This window comes from Cervus canadensis, chromosome 13 (assembly GCF_019320065.1).
Source record: "Cervus canadensis isolate Bull #8, Minnesota chromosome 13, ASM1932006v1, whole genome shotgun sequence".
Taxonomy (NCBI): domain Eukaryota; kingdom Metazoa; phylum Chordata; class Mammalia; order Artiodactyla; family Cervidae; genus Cervus; species Cervus canadensis.
Window position 1 is genome coordinate 25,753,020 of NC_057398.1, and position 16,873 is coordinate 25,769,892.

General features: G+C 45.9%; 1 protein-coding gene across 1 annotated transcript in view; it reads left to right on the forward strand.

Annotated features, from left to right (window-relative positions):
• Positions 1–232: 232 nt before the first annotated feature.
• The window catches only part of PDPN (podoplanin), a 35,535-nt gene continuing 18,894 nt past the window's right edge, over positions 233–16,873 (forward strand). The window contains exon 1 of the mRNA XM_043485706.1: positions 233–585. Coding sequence (XP_043341641.1) covers positions 519–585 — 67 coding nt within the window. The 5' untranslated portion in view covers positions 233–518. The remainder of the gene's footprint in view (positions 586–16,873) is intronic.

The window sequence follows — 16,873 nt, forward strand, 5'->3', positions numbered from 1 at the left end:
GAGAGAGAATAATAAATACAGTTTAAAAATTACCCCCCAAAATCGCTTATTGCATACGCCCCCTTTCCCTCTAGTCGGGGAACAAATAGAAGCCAACTTTGCCAGGGACCCATCGGCGGGTCCTAGCAGCCCCCGCAGCTGTGGCCTTGTAACTTTAAACCTGGCCTGAGGTCATCGTTTTCGCGCTGGCCAAACACAGGCAGGGGGCGGTCCTAGCGAACCCGAGACTGGGACCACCTTAGCGCGCGGACTCTCCCCGCCCTCGCCCTCGTCGGGAGAGATAAATGCTGACTCCGATCCGAAAGTTCCCAACTGCAAAGTTTGCTCCGCCTGCTGCAATTGCGAGCGAAGGAACTTGGGGGCCCTCCCGCGCTGGGACTTTTGCTCCCCGTTTTCCAGGCCCCACTCTCGCGCTCCATCAAGGGAAGGCCCCTGGCTACGGAGCTTTTTCATCTTTCCCGCAGCCCAGAAACTAGCTGCTCGGCCCCGCACCCCAAAAAACAAGTCAGCTAAGAAAAATGTGGAAGGTGCCAGTTCTGTTCTTCATTTTGGGAAGCGCATCGTTCTGGGTCCTGGCAGAAGGAGGTAAGGCCAGCGGGCGGAGCTCCCCGAGCAGCTAGCTGGTGGGGACGAGCGAGCCGGGACTTGCGGGTTTCCGGGGCCTGGAATGTGAGGTTGCCTGGGGGAGCAGAGGGGAGCTGGCAATGTGTGCGCGCCGGAGTCTGGAGGGCCCGGGAGAAGGAGAGACGGCGGCTTAGCGGGTGCCAGGTCCCAGGCAAAGAGCTGAGTGGGGTGCCAGGGAAAGATCCCGAATCCACAGGTAGCAGGTGGGGAGCAGAGGGTCCCTCAGGGACGACCCACCTCCTGCCAACCCTTGCTGGCTCCCAAGAGACAGATAGAAGGCTAGCAGCCAGGCGCCTTCCACTGGCGGCGCTGGGATTTTCTCCAGGGCTCTGTATTGGAGGCGTGCTCTTGGCGTCAGAAGTACTGGCCCCGTGGAATTGTGTGGGTCGGGGATGAGGGTGGGATATCCCTGTGTAGCAACGGCCTCCCTCTGGGGGCTGCCAGTCTGTAAGACAGCACGTTGGATACACTCAGGACCCCATCAGTGGGGATTCGTTATTCTCTGTAGAGAGGATAGTGTGTGGGGATAAGGACCGAACTGGGGGGGTCCTGGTTGCATGACGGAGTGGCCCATTATTAACACTGATGTTTAAGTTCCTTTGGGGCCATGTGTGGAACTTGGCCAACAGTGTTAATGACCGCGTGTTGGTGACTCCTTAGACCTTCACTTCTCTAGATCTGAGAATGGGGACGCTGCTTGCCCATCACTCGCATTATCTCCTCCTTCTTCCCTCTTCTTGCCTTCTTGTCTCCTCCTCTTGCCCCTTGCTGCTGTGTTGGTAGCCTCCAGTCACATTGGTCAGTGTTTTCTTTTTCTTGGGTCTTTATTTTGATCTGTTTCCACAGTAGAATATAAACTCCTGTGGACACAGCTGTGTCTTCACCTTGATCCCCAGGGCCAAACAATATCCGGCCCTTAGTAGTTGCTCACTGAATATTGGTTGAAGGCATTGTAAGCTAACTAGGGATCTTTGGAGCTGATGGTTGAGGAAATGAAACTCTTTTACATTTTCCAAATTGAGGATGGAGGTAGGCCTGGAGCCAGAGGAATCCTGCCTGAAGGGAGGGGCTTGAAGGAGGCCTCCGCACAAAGACAGTAATACCCAGCTCCAGGCCGGTGAGTGATTCAGAGTGTGTTTCCCTGTGCGGCGCTGCTTCGTGGAGACTGTGCTGTGCATGCGTGTGTGTTCAGTTGTGTCCCAACTGTTTTGTCAGCCCATGGACTGTAGCCCAGCAGGCTCCTCTGTCCGTAGGATTTCCCAGGCAAGAATACTGGAGCAGATTGCCATTTCCTCCTCAGGTGATCTTCCGGACTCAGGGATTGAACCAGGGGGGTCTCCTGTATCTCCTGCATTGGCAGGCGGATTCTTTACCCCTGTGCCATCTGGGTGGGAAGCCCTCTTTTTGCTGGGTGGTGAGCTATTCATGGTGGTCCTATCTTTGGAACTTCTGTCTCCAGAGAGACATACATGGCTCTGCATTTCAGTTACATTTCCTTTCTGGCCAGACTATGCAAATGACACCGTTTTGTGCTCAGCAGGGCAAGATGTGGGAGGCCCCCCAAACTGAGCCTTGTCCTAGCTCTGCTCAGGAAAGAGGGCCACTGGGTGGCATCCTCTCCGCTTCCCTGCAATCCCCTTGCCCCGGGGAAGAGTTTAGCTGTAATTATCTTTAAGCCAATTCTGAATATCAAAGGTACTCCTAAAAAGAAGTAATAAAAAAAAAATAGTCGTGGCTGAAAAACCAGCCACTTCTAGTAATAGCAACTCGATTGGGAAAGACTGAAGCACCCTGGCCCCCCTCCCCAGGGGCTGTGTGTCAATGCAGAGTTACTCGGCTGCTGGCGAAGAGTTGAGGCCCAGGAGGGGTTTTGTCTGAGGATAATGAGCGAGGCAACTTGAATATGGATGAATAACTTCTTTGAGCTGAGCCATTGTGGGCTCTGGTTGGGGAGCTGAGCTAGGGGTAATTATGGTGATGAATTTTATTATCCTTCTCTTAGGAGTCTACTCCCTACTGGGCTTCCCTCTTCTAAAGTTATCTGGTTCAGTTGTACAATCTGGTCCTCTGGCTTGAGATGTCCCCTGGGTCTCTTGAGATGTCAGTGGATTTAAAGGAGCTCGGTGGTCCACACATCTGGCATTTTCCTCCACCATCAGGCCCCACCCTCACTCTGAACTTTCATCCAAGACACGTACAGGGGCCGCTCCGTGAGATCATTTATTTCGTGAAATTCTGCAGGCCGCTGCTTGCTGAAAACCCACATGTGCTTTTTTCCCGGACCAGTCCACCCAGGATTAATCATGCGATGAACAAATTTCCCTGTGCTTTCCCCAGAACTCTTGCCAGTTTCGGAGGCTTGGAAATCTTCATGAGTTGCTTAGAGTTTTGTTGCTCTTAAGGTATCTCAGGTCTGTTAGAGCCTTCTCGAGGGAGGCTCTGATGACACTGGCATGTGAGATCCAAGATAGCATTTAATATAGAAAAGCACATTTCTAAAAAGTATCCTAGTGTGAGAAGGCTAAACTGGGACATGGCAAGAGGGAGGAACCCAGGCTCATCAGAGGTATGTGGCAGCCGCCGCCCCCCCGCCCCCTCACCCCCACCCCCAGGCCTCTGAAGTGAGTGACCAGTGAGTAAGTCTATACCGAGAATTACAAGGACCCCAAACCTTGGCATGAAGGTGGATGGTGTGACCGAGTGGGAGGGACACTACCTCTGTCCCATTCCCATCCCCCTCCACATGCCAGGAATGTCACGGTTCCCTCATTAAATCATCATGCATCCTTAAATTATACATTATTATCTTCAGAATATGCCAGAAGTGAAATTCCTAAAACGGGCCTAACTCCAAACCTCAAAGCTTTTCTTTTATTTTTAACCTGCATTACACATTGGGGGAAAAAGAAAGGTTGAACTTGAAATTAAAGGTTAACCTTGCTTTAAACTCCTTAAACATGAAAACAAAAATTTTTCAAGGTATATAAAGTTCTTTACATTTAATACTTACCGTAATATTCCTTTTAGAATGAAGATGTCAGGTACATTAAAATAGGATTTGTTCATGCATTCCCCAAATAGAAACTCAGCATCTCCTGATATACTGGATACGAAATTCTAAGCACTTTTGAGGAAGGCACACCTAACATAAAGCATTGCACTTCAGTCCTTACCAGCAAAACGATGAACGTGTGCTTTAAATTCCACTGGCTTATCTGAATATTTGTCATATTTCTGGCTTCCAAGAACAGGCGTGCCAGGTTACAGCTTGTGGAAATATTACGGGGGAGGATGTTGAGAGAGGAGAGGCTCATATAACTGGCAGTACCCTTGTGAGACTTGAAGAAGTTAAATCAACTCCTGTAAGGCTCTCCAAGGACCCTCCCACTCCTTGGGTATTCCAAAGAAATACTCGGAGTGTTTTGTTGGAAGAGAATCAAATGAGTGGGGTCATCGGGTGGGCAACAGAGATAAATCTTGGGATTCCCACAGGGGTGAGCAAGAGAGATAAAAACACCTTTAAAAAATTAAATATTTATTTTCTGGCTGCGCTGGGTCCGTTTCTGGACCCTAATTGCTGGACTAGGCTTTTCTCTAGTTGAGGTGAGCCGAAGGGCTACTCTCTAGTTACGGCGCGCAGGCTCCTCATTGCAGTGGCTTCTCTTGTTGTGAGCATGGCTGTAAGGGGAGCAGGCTTCAGTAGTTGCAACACGTGGGCTCATTAGTTGCAGCCCCTGGGCTCAAAGGTTGTGGTGTATGGGCTTAGTTGCTCTGCTGCATGTGGGACCTTCCCAGATCAGGGATCGAACCCACGTCTCCTGCGTTAGCAAGCTGATTCATTACCACTGAGCCACCAGGAAAGCCCTAAAAGCACCTTTTGATTGGAGTTCTGAATACTTTCCCTACTGATTTCTTAAAACCGTGGGGGAAAGGGAAGTGATGGGGCATTGTATCTGAGGGTTATGAAATGGAGCCAGGTTAGGGAGCAACTGGAATTCTGCCACCTTCATCCAAGGCAGGAAACTGAGGTGACTGTTTTCCTTCCCTCGAGACTCACCCCAGCGCCCACCAGCCCGCCTGCTCCTGGCGGCTAGTCCAGGGCAAGCATTCCCTGGAGCTTCGACGGATGGGTTTTCCCGATTTTTCACCTGGCCAGTGCCTTTGCCTCAGGAACTGCTCGGAGGAGATGGCTTTAATCCTCTGAGGGAAATTTGTAGATCTGGCCACTTCATATGCCTACTTGTCTGAGGAGCTGCACACTGAGATTGTCAGGGCAACACTAATTTTATGTGGGGGCGGGGAACCCCACAAAACACAAAAACAACAAATTTAGCAATAGGATAATCACCTTTCCGGAAGGTGACCTCTGTCCAGGGTTCCAGACAGTAAAGAGAGAATGTCACTGAGGCCTGGGGGAATGGGAACAATTGTCACTGTTACATTTGTAGCAGATAGGGAAGGGACTCTAGAAGATGTGTCAACATTCCTGATGAGAGTATTTCCGTTAACTCATCACACTGTCTTCATCTGGGTGTTGAGACATGACTTACTTAAGCAAAATGGTGATCCAATGAATGGTATCCTGCCTGGAGGAGTTTGTCTGCCTAGAATCTAGACAGGGAGGGGAAAGGAGTAAGGACTAGATGATGTGAAACTTGTCCCGCCTGAGGAGTGCTTTAGTTACATATTTACTGAGTAACTTCTTTGTGAGTCAGGCAAGGTAAACGGTATCCTTGCTAATGGCTACTGTAAGGTGTCCTGTCTGTGGTTGAAGGGCTTCTGGTCTCAGTCCAAGTGCCCCTAGGACTGTTCTGTCACAGTCTGGAAATGTACTCTGCCCACGTGCCCCTAGTCTTTGTTCTGTGTGCACCAGACAGCATTTCAGGTATTTCACTCTTGAGATGGGCATGCCTGGGATAACAAATGTGGATAGAGACCACTGAAGAACTATTTCCCTTTCTAGATAAGCTATTTGAATTCCTGGCCTCTTAAGAGCGCGGCTAGGGTGAAAGGGTTTCATCTGATCTAGATCACCCTATAAGATTTTTTTTTTCATTAATTTTTATTAGTTGGAGGCTAATTACTTTACAATATTGTAGTGGTTTTTGTCATACATTGACATGAATCAGCCATGGATTTACATGTGTTCCCCATCCTGATCCCCCCTCCCTTTAAATATCTGAATCTGTATAACTAAAGGAACTAGATTCTGGATGTGTGGTGTTCACAGCAGTAACAATATGTTAGCTTGAAATGTGGAAGTGTTGCTCAGTCGTGTCTGGCTCTTTGTGACCCCATGGACTGGAGCCCACCAGACTCCTCTGTCCATGGGATTTCCCAGGCAAGAATACTGGAGTGGGTAGCCCTTCCCTTCTCCAGCGGAATCTTTCCAACCCAGAGATCAAACCCTGCGTTGCAGGCAGATTCTTTACCATCTGAGCCATCAGGAAAGCCCAGTAACCGGATGTCATTGTTGTTCAGTTGCCCAGGTGTGTCTAACTCTTTGAGACCCCATGGACTGCAGCACACCAGGCCTCCGTCTCTTAACACCTCGGGAGTTTGCCCAAGTCCATATTCATTGCATTGGTGATACTGTCCAGCCATCTCATCCTCTGATATCCTTTTCTCCTTCTGCCCTCGATCTTTCCCAGCATCAGGGATTTTTCCAATGAGTCATCTGTTCGCATCAGATGACCAAAATACTGGAACTTCAGCTTTAGCATCAGTCCTTCCAGTGAGTATTCAGGGTTGATCTCCCTCAAGATTGACTGGTTTGATGTCCTTGCTGTCCAAGGGACTATCAGGAGTCTTCTCCAGCACACAGTTTGAAGACATCAGTCCTTTGGTGTTCTGCCTGCTTTACCAACCAGCTTTCACAACCATATGTGACCAGTGGGAAGACTATAGCCTGACTATTCAGATCTTTGTTGGCAGAGTAACGTCTCTGCTTTTCAACACACCATCTAGGTTTGTCATCACTTTCTTGCCCAAAAGCACCCATCTTCCGATTTCATGGCTGCAGTCACCGTCTGCAGTGGTTTTGGACCCAAGAAGAGGAAATCCGTCACTACTTCCACCTTTTCCCCGCTTCTATTTGCTATGCAATAATGAGGCTGGATGCCGTATCTTAGGTGTTGTTTTTTTTTTTTTTTAATATATTTAGTCTTAAGCCTGCTCTTTCATTCTCCTCCTTCACCCTCATCAAGAAGCTATTTCCTCTTCACTTTCTGCCATTAGAGTGATATTATCCACATATCTGAGGTTGTTGATGTTTCTCCCTCCTCTCTTAATTCATGAGGATGAGCTTGTAACTCATCCACCCCGGCATTTCTCATCGTGTGCTCAGCGTATAGGTTAAACAAACCGGGTGACAGCAGACAGCCCTGTAGTACTCCTTTCTCCATCTTGAACCAATCAGTCGTTCCATACAGGGGTCTAACTATGAAACTATATGATAATCTATATAATAACACTGAAGAACTATTTCCCTTTCTAGATAAGCTATTTGAATTCCTGGCCTCTTAAGAGCATGGCTAGGGTGAAAGGGTTTCATCTGATCTAGATCACCCTATAAGATTTTTTTTTTCATCAATTTTTATTAGTTGGAGGCTAATTACTTTACAATATTGTAGTGTTTTTTGTCATACACACAGTGTGTGTGTGTCCTGGGCTCAGTTGTGTCCTGCTCTTTGGGACTCCATGAACTATAGTCTGCCAGGCTCCTCTGTTCATGGAATTTTCCAGGCAAGAATACTGGAGTGGGTTGCCATTTCCTCCTCCAGGGGATCTTCCTGACTCAGGGATCAAACCCGCGTCTCTTGTGTCTCCTGCTTGGCAGGCAGATTCTTTATCACTGCCTCACCTAGGAAGTCAGTGCTTAGTGTCAAGCACTTTCCAAGCCCTATTTCATTTAATCCACCCAACATACCTTGAAGATAGGAACTGTTTGTATTTTATAGATGGGTAAAGAGGCTCCAAGAGGTTCAGTAACTTACACACAGACACAGAGCTAGTAAATGACAGTGGTGAGACTTGTCTCCAGGCAGCCCAACCCCAGAACCCACATCTCTAAACATGTACACAACAGCCAGCTCTTCTTAGATTGAGGCTGCCAAGGACTCTCAGAGATGTCAGCCGGTTGATTTCTTCAAGCAACTTTCACAGTTATTTGTTAGATATGTAATTCAGATTGAAGAACTAGACTGATATTGGGGTACCTAGTAAAAGGACATAATCCCTGTCCCCTCAAGCGTTTATAGAGCACATATGTTAATAAGAACTTAGAGTTAGAAAGGAGTCACACGTGGTATTGCGGTTCACACAGAGAGGCAAGGCAGATGTGTGTGGCGTATACAGATAAGAGCAGAAAAGGTGGTGTAAAACGGCATGTCCTGTGTGACGCACAGCATTACCAGATGCAGATTTGGAGATGAGATTCTTGTGGGCCTTGGAAACTGGAAAAACCCTTCGGGGGAGGATGGGACTTGATCTTGGCTGTGAAAAATGGTGGGGCTGGTTGGACAGGGTGGTAGGGAAGGGCATTCTAGGCAGGAAGGAGTGCTCAAGCAAATGCACAGAAATTAGAACAATCTGGAGTTTGTGTGAGAAAAGGTATGGGCATCCAGGGCTGGGAAAAGCCATGGAGGCTGGCTGGAGTCAAGGGTGTCAAGTTGGGGAGTTGCAGGAAATCTGTTTTTCTGTAGGTAATAGTCAAATGGGAGCAGAGTGGGCCATGAATAGTGGCTTTGGCGGGGGGGGCGGGGGGGGGAATGTAATGATAAGGGTACCACATGGGATTGAATCTAGTTTATGGGGGACTACCAGTGTTCTTGCCTGGAGAATCCCAGGGATGGGGTCGCACAGAGTCGGACACGACTGAAGTGACTTAGCAGTAGCAGTAGCAGTCTGGGGGGAAAGGGAGAATCAGGAGGTAAAAAGACTGTGTAATGACAACACACGGGAGAATGAGATCAGATTTGGGGGAATGAGAGCCAGCAAGACTTACAACACAGTATTTCCAGGTTTCTTTTTTTTTGGCTGTACTGGGTCTCCCTTGCTGCACGCAGGCTTTCTCTAATTGTGTCGATCGGGAGTGACTCTTTGTTGTAATGCACGGGCTTCTCATTGTGGTGACTACTCTTGTTGCAGAGCATGGACTAAGCACAGGCTTAGTTGCTCCGCAACATGTGGGATCTTCCCGGACCAGGGATCAAACCCATGTCTCCCACACTGGTAGGCGGATTCTTACTCTCTGCCACCAAGGATCCTCCAGGTTTCTTATTATTCTCTCCTCATTTCCTGATTTCTTACTCACATCTTACAACATTCATCACTGTATTAAAATTTTTTATTGATATGTAATTCTCATGTTGTAAAATTAACCACTTTAGAGTAGACAGTCCAATGGGTTTTAGTATATTCAGAGTTATACAGCCATCACCACTGTCAGTTTCAGAATATTTTTATCACCCCTTCCTCCAAAACCCCAAAGCATTAGCAGATGTTCCCATGTCCCCCCATCTCCCACAGCAACCACTAATCTGCTTTCTATCTTTATGAGTTTGCTTATTTTAGATATTTCATATAAATGTCATCATATAGTATGTGGTGCTTTGTGTCTGGTTTCTTTTACTTAGCATGGTGTTTTCAAGGTTCATGCATTTGTAACATGAGTCTGAATTTCATTCCTTTTTATAGCTGAATAATACTCCATGGTGTGGCTAATACTGCATTTTGCTTATCCGTTCATCCATGGATGGACATTTGAGTTGTTTCCACTTTGGGGTTATTGTGAATAATGCTGCTATAAACATTCATGTACAAGTCCTTGAATGGGCATATGTTTTCATTTCTCTCAAGGATACACCTAGGAATAGAATTGCTGGGTCATATGGTAGCTCAGGGTCTTCCCTGGTAGTTCAGATGGCTGGTAGCTCAATTGGTAAAGAATCCACCTGCAATGCAGGAGACCCCGGTTTGATTCCTGAGTCAGAAAGATTCCCTGGAGAACAGATAGGCTACCCACTCCAGTATTCTTGGCTGGAGAATTACATGGACAGAGGAGCCTAACTGGCTACAGTCCATGGGGACACAAAGAGTAGGACATGACTGAGCAACTTTCACTTTTACATGGTAGCTCTGGGCTTTCCAGGTGGCTCAGTGGTAAAAGAATCCTGCAACTTGGGAAACATGGATTTGATCCCTGGATCTGGAAGATCCCCTGGAGGAGGAAATGGCAACTCACTACAGTATTCTTGCCTGGAAAATCCCATGGACAGAGGAGCCTGACAGGCTATAGTCCTAAAGGGTTGCAGAGTCCGACACGATTGAGTGTGTGTGTGTGTGTGTGCGCGCACACACACAACTCTCACACACGCTCTGTAGCTCTTTGTTTAACTCTTTGTTGTTGTTCAGTCACTCAGTCACGTCCAACTCTTTGCAACCCCATGGACTGCAGCACCCCAGGCTCCTCTGTCCTTCACCATCTCCTGGAGTTTGCTCAAACTCGTGTCCATTGGGTCAGTGATGCCATCCAACCATCTTATCCTCTGTCGTCCTCTTCTCCTGCCTTCAATCTTTCCTAGCATCAGGGTCTTTTCTAACAAGTTGGCTCTTTGCATCAGGTGGCCAAAATATTGGAGCTTCAGCTTCAGTTTCAGTAGTCCTTCCAATGAATATTCAGGCCTGATTTCCTTTAGGATTGACTGGTTTGATCTCCTTGCTGTCCAAGGGACTCCCAAGAGTCTTCTTCAGCATCACAGTTCTAAGGCATCAATTCTTCAGTCATCAATTAACTTTTTGAGGAACTGCCAAACTGTTTTCCAAAGTGCTTCCATTTTACATTCCTACCAACAATGCAGAAAGTTCCAATTTCTCTACATCTTTGCCAAATCTTGTTATTTTCCATTTGGTTGAGTGGTTTGTTTGTTTTTTTAAAAATTGTAGATATCCTAATGGGTATGAAGTAGTATTTAATTATAATTTTGATTTGCATGGCCCTAATGTCCAGTGACATTGTACAGCTTTTCATGTGCTTAAAGACCATCTATATATCTTCTTTGAAGAAGTATCTAATCTTGTTTTCTCATTTTAAAATTGAATAGTCATTTTTTATTGTTTAATTCTCTATGTATTAATATTTTAGGTACTAGACCTTTATCAGGCATAAAAATTGTGAGCATCCCTCCCATTCTGTGAGTTGGCTTTTCAATCTCTTGATAGCATCCACTGAAGCACAAATTTTAAAAACCATTGAAGTCCAATTTATCTATTTTTTCTTTTGTTGCCTCTATTGTTGGTATTTTATCTAGGAAGCCATTGCGTAATCCAAAGTCACAAAGATTTACTTTTATATATTCTTCCAACAGTTGTATAGTTTTAGCTCTTACCTTGAGGTCTTTGATTCATTTGCAGTTAATTTTAATGAATTAATCGTGGTGTGAAATAGAGGTCCAACTCCATTCTTTTGCATGAAGAAGGCCAGTTGTCCCAATACCATTTGGTTGAAAAGATGATTCTTTCCACTGAATTATCTTGACACCTTTGTCAAAATTGATTGCCCATAACACATGTACCCCAGTGTTCATTGCAGAACTATTTACAATAGCCAGGATGTGGAAGCAACCTAGATGTCCATCGACAGATGAATGGATAAAGTTGTAGTATATATATATATATGATGGAATATTACTCAGCCAAAAAATGAATGAATTTGAGTCAGTTCTAGTGAGGTGGATGAACCTAGGTCATATTATTCAGAGCGAAATAAGTCAGAGAAAAACAAATATCATGTATTAATGCCTATGTAGGAAATCTAGAAAAATGGTACTGATGAACCTATTTGCAGGGCAGGAATGGAGACGCAGACATAGAGAATAGACTTGTAGACACAATGGGAGAAAGAGAGGATGGGACAAATTGAGAGAGTAGCAGTGAAACATGTAATCACCGTATGTGGAATAGATAGCTAGTTGGAAGTAGCTGTATAACATGGGGGGCTTAACCCAGTGCTCTTTGACAATCCAGAGGGTTGGGATGGGGGGTTGGTGGGAGGGAGGATCAAGAAGGTCGGGACATATCTATACTTAGGACTGATTCACATTGTCCTATGGCAGAAGCCAACACAACATTGTAAAGCAATTATCCTCCAATTAAAAATAAATTTAAAAAATCACTTTCCCAGAAATGTGTGGGTTTATTTCTGGACTGTCATTTCTTTTCTATTGGCTTATACATCTATCTTTATGCCATACTTACTACAGTAGTAGTACTTACTCTTTGTAGTAAGTTTTGAAATTGAGAAGTGTTAGTCCTCCTCTTTTTTCTTTTTCAAATTGCTCTGGCTCTTCTTATCACTGTACTTTAATTGTCTGATGTGTATCTCTCACTCCTTAGGGAAGAGAGGAGGACCCATCTTATTCAACACTTAAAAGAACATGTGGTTGGTAAAAACATTTGGCAGGAGGAAGAGGGAAGAAACCCAGCATTTTGGCAGGAATGACAAGAAGGCAGATGATAGAAATCAGATTGGAGGGATGAGAGATAAGGAACAAATTTGATGAGAAAGAATAGTAAGTTATGCACTCTCTTACAGACACAGTGAGTTGGAGGTAATATTAAGACATCTAGTCTGATGTAACTGATGGGTTCCTGGGGAGAAACTCAGCTAAAACGGCACAGAAATAATAAACCCCACTTTGCTGCCTGAATTCCCTATTCATCAGAACAAGGGGAGAAAGATGGCAAAAAGGGTCAGAAGAGATCCCCTCTAACTAAGAATATTATTTTTAAAAAATTTTACCGAAGCACACTTCAAACTCTCAAACCAGGCTTCGGACCAAGGCCAAGGGCAGTCGGTGGAAACACAGCTACATCCTGTACGTTCCTGGAGGGCCTCATCCTCCTGGGCTCACAGCTGAGCTGTCTGCAAGCTGTATGGGTGGTTGGTGAGGTCAGAGCCAAAGGGGCTTCTCTTTTCACTCTTGCGAAATCAGGGCCCGCTCAGCTGACGGCCCTGCATGAATCAGAAGCTCAGTTTCCGAGCAGATGGTGAGGGTTTCCCAACACAGTTGAGATGCAGTGTTCCAGGCCAGCACTTCTAAAGCCGGCCTTAGTCATTTGATTATTCAAGTATTAATAACTAAGCGGTTCTCTCTAAGAGAGGTGGCCTCCTGGCCAGGTTCCAGAAAAGTTATACAAGAGTGTTGATTCCAGTCTACAGCACTATGGACTCATTTCCTCTTTTACTGAGAACATTCTGCTTTTGGTCAAGAGAGAGACCTCCCCTCAGGTTGAGTAATCTTGATTGAGGTTGTAACCAACAACCTCGAGTTTTAACATTTGAAGAGACGTCCTGAGCCCTGTTTGCAGTTGGAGGGAGTGGGTAAGTTGATTCATTCTCCTCGGTCCTAAAAAGTGTAAATACTCATTCATTCATTCAGCTATCAGGGGCTGCTAGCAGGGAGAAAGTCTTGAATGCAGAGTTATCAAGAGCCTGGTGCTAAGAAAGACTGAAGGCAAACGGAGAAGAGGGCAGCAGAGGATGAGATGGTTGGATAGCATCACCAACTCAACGGACGTGTTTGAGCAAACTCTGGGAGATGGTGAAGGACAAAGGAGCCTGGCATGCTGCAGTCTGGATAAAATAAAAATAGCTAGTGGGAAGTTGTTGTATAACACAGGGAGCTCATGAATTGAGTTTACATGAATTAAGCTTGCAAGGAGTTAGACATGACTTAGCGACTGAACAACAGCAACAGCAGTTTAGAGGAGGGTACTTCCTCCTGAAACCTTGGCGGGGGGCGGGGGGGGTGCGAGAGGTCTCTGAGGAAAGAGATGTTTCTTTCACCTGGGCCATGAAGAGTACGTAGGGTCTGGATGGGCAGTGATGGAGTTGAGTGGGGGAGGAAAATGAGTGGAGCTGGGGAAAAGTGACCAACACACGAGCTTTTGTGAAGATCAGGAGAGAGTGCTTGGCACAAATGTTCGCTCGCCATTATTAAAATATCTGGGGCTTCCCTGGTGGTTCAGTGGTAAAGGGTCCACCTGCCAAGGCGGGAGACAGAGTTCAATCCTTAGATCGGAAAGATCCCCCAGTGAATGGAATGGCAACTCACTCCAGTATTCTTGCCTGGAAAACCCCATGGACAGAGGATCCTGGTCTACAAAGAGTTGGACACAACTGAGCGACTAAACAACAAAAATTAAACTAATTTTCTTGTGGATAGCCATGGGATTAACTGGGAAGACTGGTAAAGTTTATGCAGTAGGTCTCAATTCCTTTCCCTCCATCGAAGGGGAAAGAATGGATGTGGTTGGAGACCTATCCTACAGGCTGTGAGTCCTGCACCTTCTGCCTGCCAGTGACTTGGCATGAGTCCTTCCTTCTGAAGTGAAACAGGAGTCCCCAGCCATCACCAGTGCCTCCCCCCTCTTGATTCCTGTGCTCAGCTGCAGAGACTTCCAGAACACTGCCTTCAACTTTGGGAGGTGACCAAGAGGGGCCACCCCACCCAGAGCCCAAAGAAAACTGCTCCCCCCTGAAAGGCATCCTTGGGGCATTGAGCATAACAGCCCCTTCTCTGTAGTCAGGGGATGGTCACCGCTCCAAATCTTAATGTGTAGCATTTCTTCTGATTTCTCTAGAGGAACTAGTGACACTTGTCTGGTCTCTGCAGCCTTGACATGTTTCTCTTGATTTTTATGGGAGAGGCACACGTCGCTGATGCCAACAGTGAGCAGTCTCAGCCCTGTGTTGGAGGGACTGACAGGACCGGACAGAGTTAGCAGGCAGGCTGCTGCTCGTTAAAAGTCAAACTGCAGAGCAGCAGAATTCATCTTTATAGGAGAAGTGTCCTATTTTCAGCCCTGCTGTCTCTTTCATCAGGAGAAGGTGTTTGACAATTTGTGGGTGAAGCACAGTGGACAATGGCAGGAATGTTATAAGGGATAACTCAAAGGAAATCTCCTGTTTGGTTAGAAGTGTACTCGTTTGGTCAGTCACTCAACAAACGTCTACTAAATACTTATTTATGGTGCCAGACATGGGGAATATGGGATGGTATGCGCTGTGAGTAGTACTGTACTGCCTGGACAAAAATTAGCAGTGCGTTCATCCCTGTGGGATGCTGAGTGGTGGGGCCAAGCCTTCTCGGAGTTGCCTAGATTTTCCGTGGCCAAACTTTGATCTGCTAAGCAATTTACCAGGATCCTTGGAAGGGGTGGAGGTGGGTGGGAAACCCATTGACCACATCAATGATTGTACTGATCACAACCCTGGGTCTGCCAGGAGTTGACGGTCAGATGCAGGGCTCTGGATTAGCAAATGACTTTCAACATTCCCAAGAAAGGCCGTACAAGGTCTGGATGTGGGTCAGCCTGTGAGACTAGAGGGGTCACTCAAAAGATGTGGTAAATAAAAGCGAAGTCCAAACACCTTTTTTTCTTGTTGCAGAAACCTACTTCATGGTAACTTAAGGGAGTGCTATCAAACAGCTCAATTTGGGGCATTTTGAATGAAGATGAAAGATAGCATAAAGATCTGAGTTATCTTGGAGATCACGGTGGGTGGTCTGCAGATTGTTGAAAAACATTGGAGACTGGCACCTCCCTGCAGTTTGGAGTGTGTTTATTTTCAGGCTTCTGAGCACAGTTTTGAAACATGATAGAAAAATAATATGTAAAAGCCTGTGCCTGGGCAAAGGATCAGAAGCAGACCTTTTTGGTTTTGTTTTCTACATAGATGTTTGGACCTCCCTCTAAAAACATTACATTCTCCCAAATTTCATTGGAATTATTTGTTTGTAAGTTATCTTACAGTTTTTCCTACAGGGAAAATCCAGAACTTCCTAGGATGTTGCAAGAAAAGAAAAAGAGCATTCTACTTCTCGATGGCCACAAAAGTCATTCCAAGGGCATGCAGTCATCCATCTCCAAAGGGTTGTTTGTGCATTTAGATGCTGGAGCAACTCAAGATGCTAGAAAATCCAGACAGCATGAAAGATGTCTTAATCTATCAGTTTGTTTGAAAGCCTGAGGGTAACTCAGCTTGACTTCTTTTAAAATCAACTTTCCCACTTTAATCTCCAGCCACTCAATTCTGAAGCTTCAGGTCAACAGAAAGCGGACCACGGGGAACTTCTCCCTCACGTGGAGATGGAAAGCGGGCAGAGGCTCTTTGCCAAAACTTACGAAGGAGACTTCGGAAGCTGTCCTCATAAGACACAGTAAAATCCCAGACTTAGAGAATGAACTTCTCTAAGTTCATTCTTTTCAGAGGGAAAGATGGCAGGAAGGGATAGTTAGGGAATTTGGGATGGACAGGTACACACTGCTCTATTTAAAATGTATAATCAACAAGGACCTACTGTGTAGCACAGGGAAATTTGTTCAAAGTTATGTGGGAGCCTGGATAGGAGGGAAGTTTGGAGGAGAGTGAAGACATGTTTATGTATAGCTGAATTGCTTTGGTGTTCACCCAAAACTATCACAACATTGTTAATTGGTTATTGTTGTTCAGTTGCTAAGTCATGTCTGACTCTCTGTGACCCCATGGACTGCAGCATGCTAGGCTTCCTGGTCCTTCGCCATCTCTCAGAGTTTGCTCAAATTCACATCCATTGAGCCGGTGATACTATCCAACCATCTTATCCTCTGTTGTCCCCTTCTCCTCCTGCCTTCAATCTTTCCCAACATCAGGGTATTTTTCAAGTCAGCTCCTTGCATCATGGCCAAAGTATTGGAGTTTCAACTTCAGCATTAGTCCCTCTGATGAATACTTAGGGTTGATTTAATTTAGGATTGAGTGCTTACCACCCCTCCAAAAAAGCACGTGGTAAAATCTAGTAAAGGACTCAGCACCATATGGGAACATCCTGCTTACTCAGTTCATCCATTCATACTCTAAATGTTGTTATCCACAGAATGGCAACAGACAGTAAAAGTCTTGCCTCTGAGGTTTCATGTTTAATTCCGATTGTTGGGGTAATGACTTTAGATGCTTTCCAGTTATTACCTGTCCAGTTCTTTTCCTTCCTGCTGCTCTGCCCTGGTATAAGCACTGCCCACTTCTGCCTGGACAACAGTCTAAGTGATGCTCAGCTTCAGTCTGACCCTGGTACCTTCCCCAACACCTACATCTATTCTGTGGCTCCTGGGGCTGGAGTTATGTCCCTCCCACACTCAGAGCATCTTCTGGCTATAAAGTTAATCTCAAATCAAAACCCCTTCGTACAGAATTCCACCAGTCTGA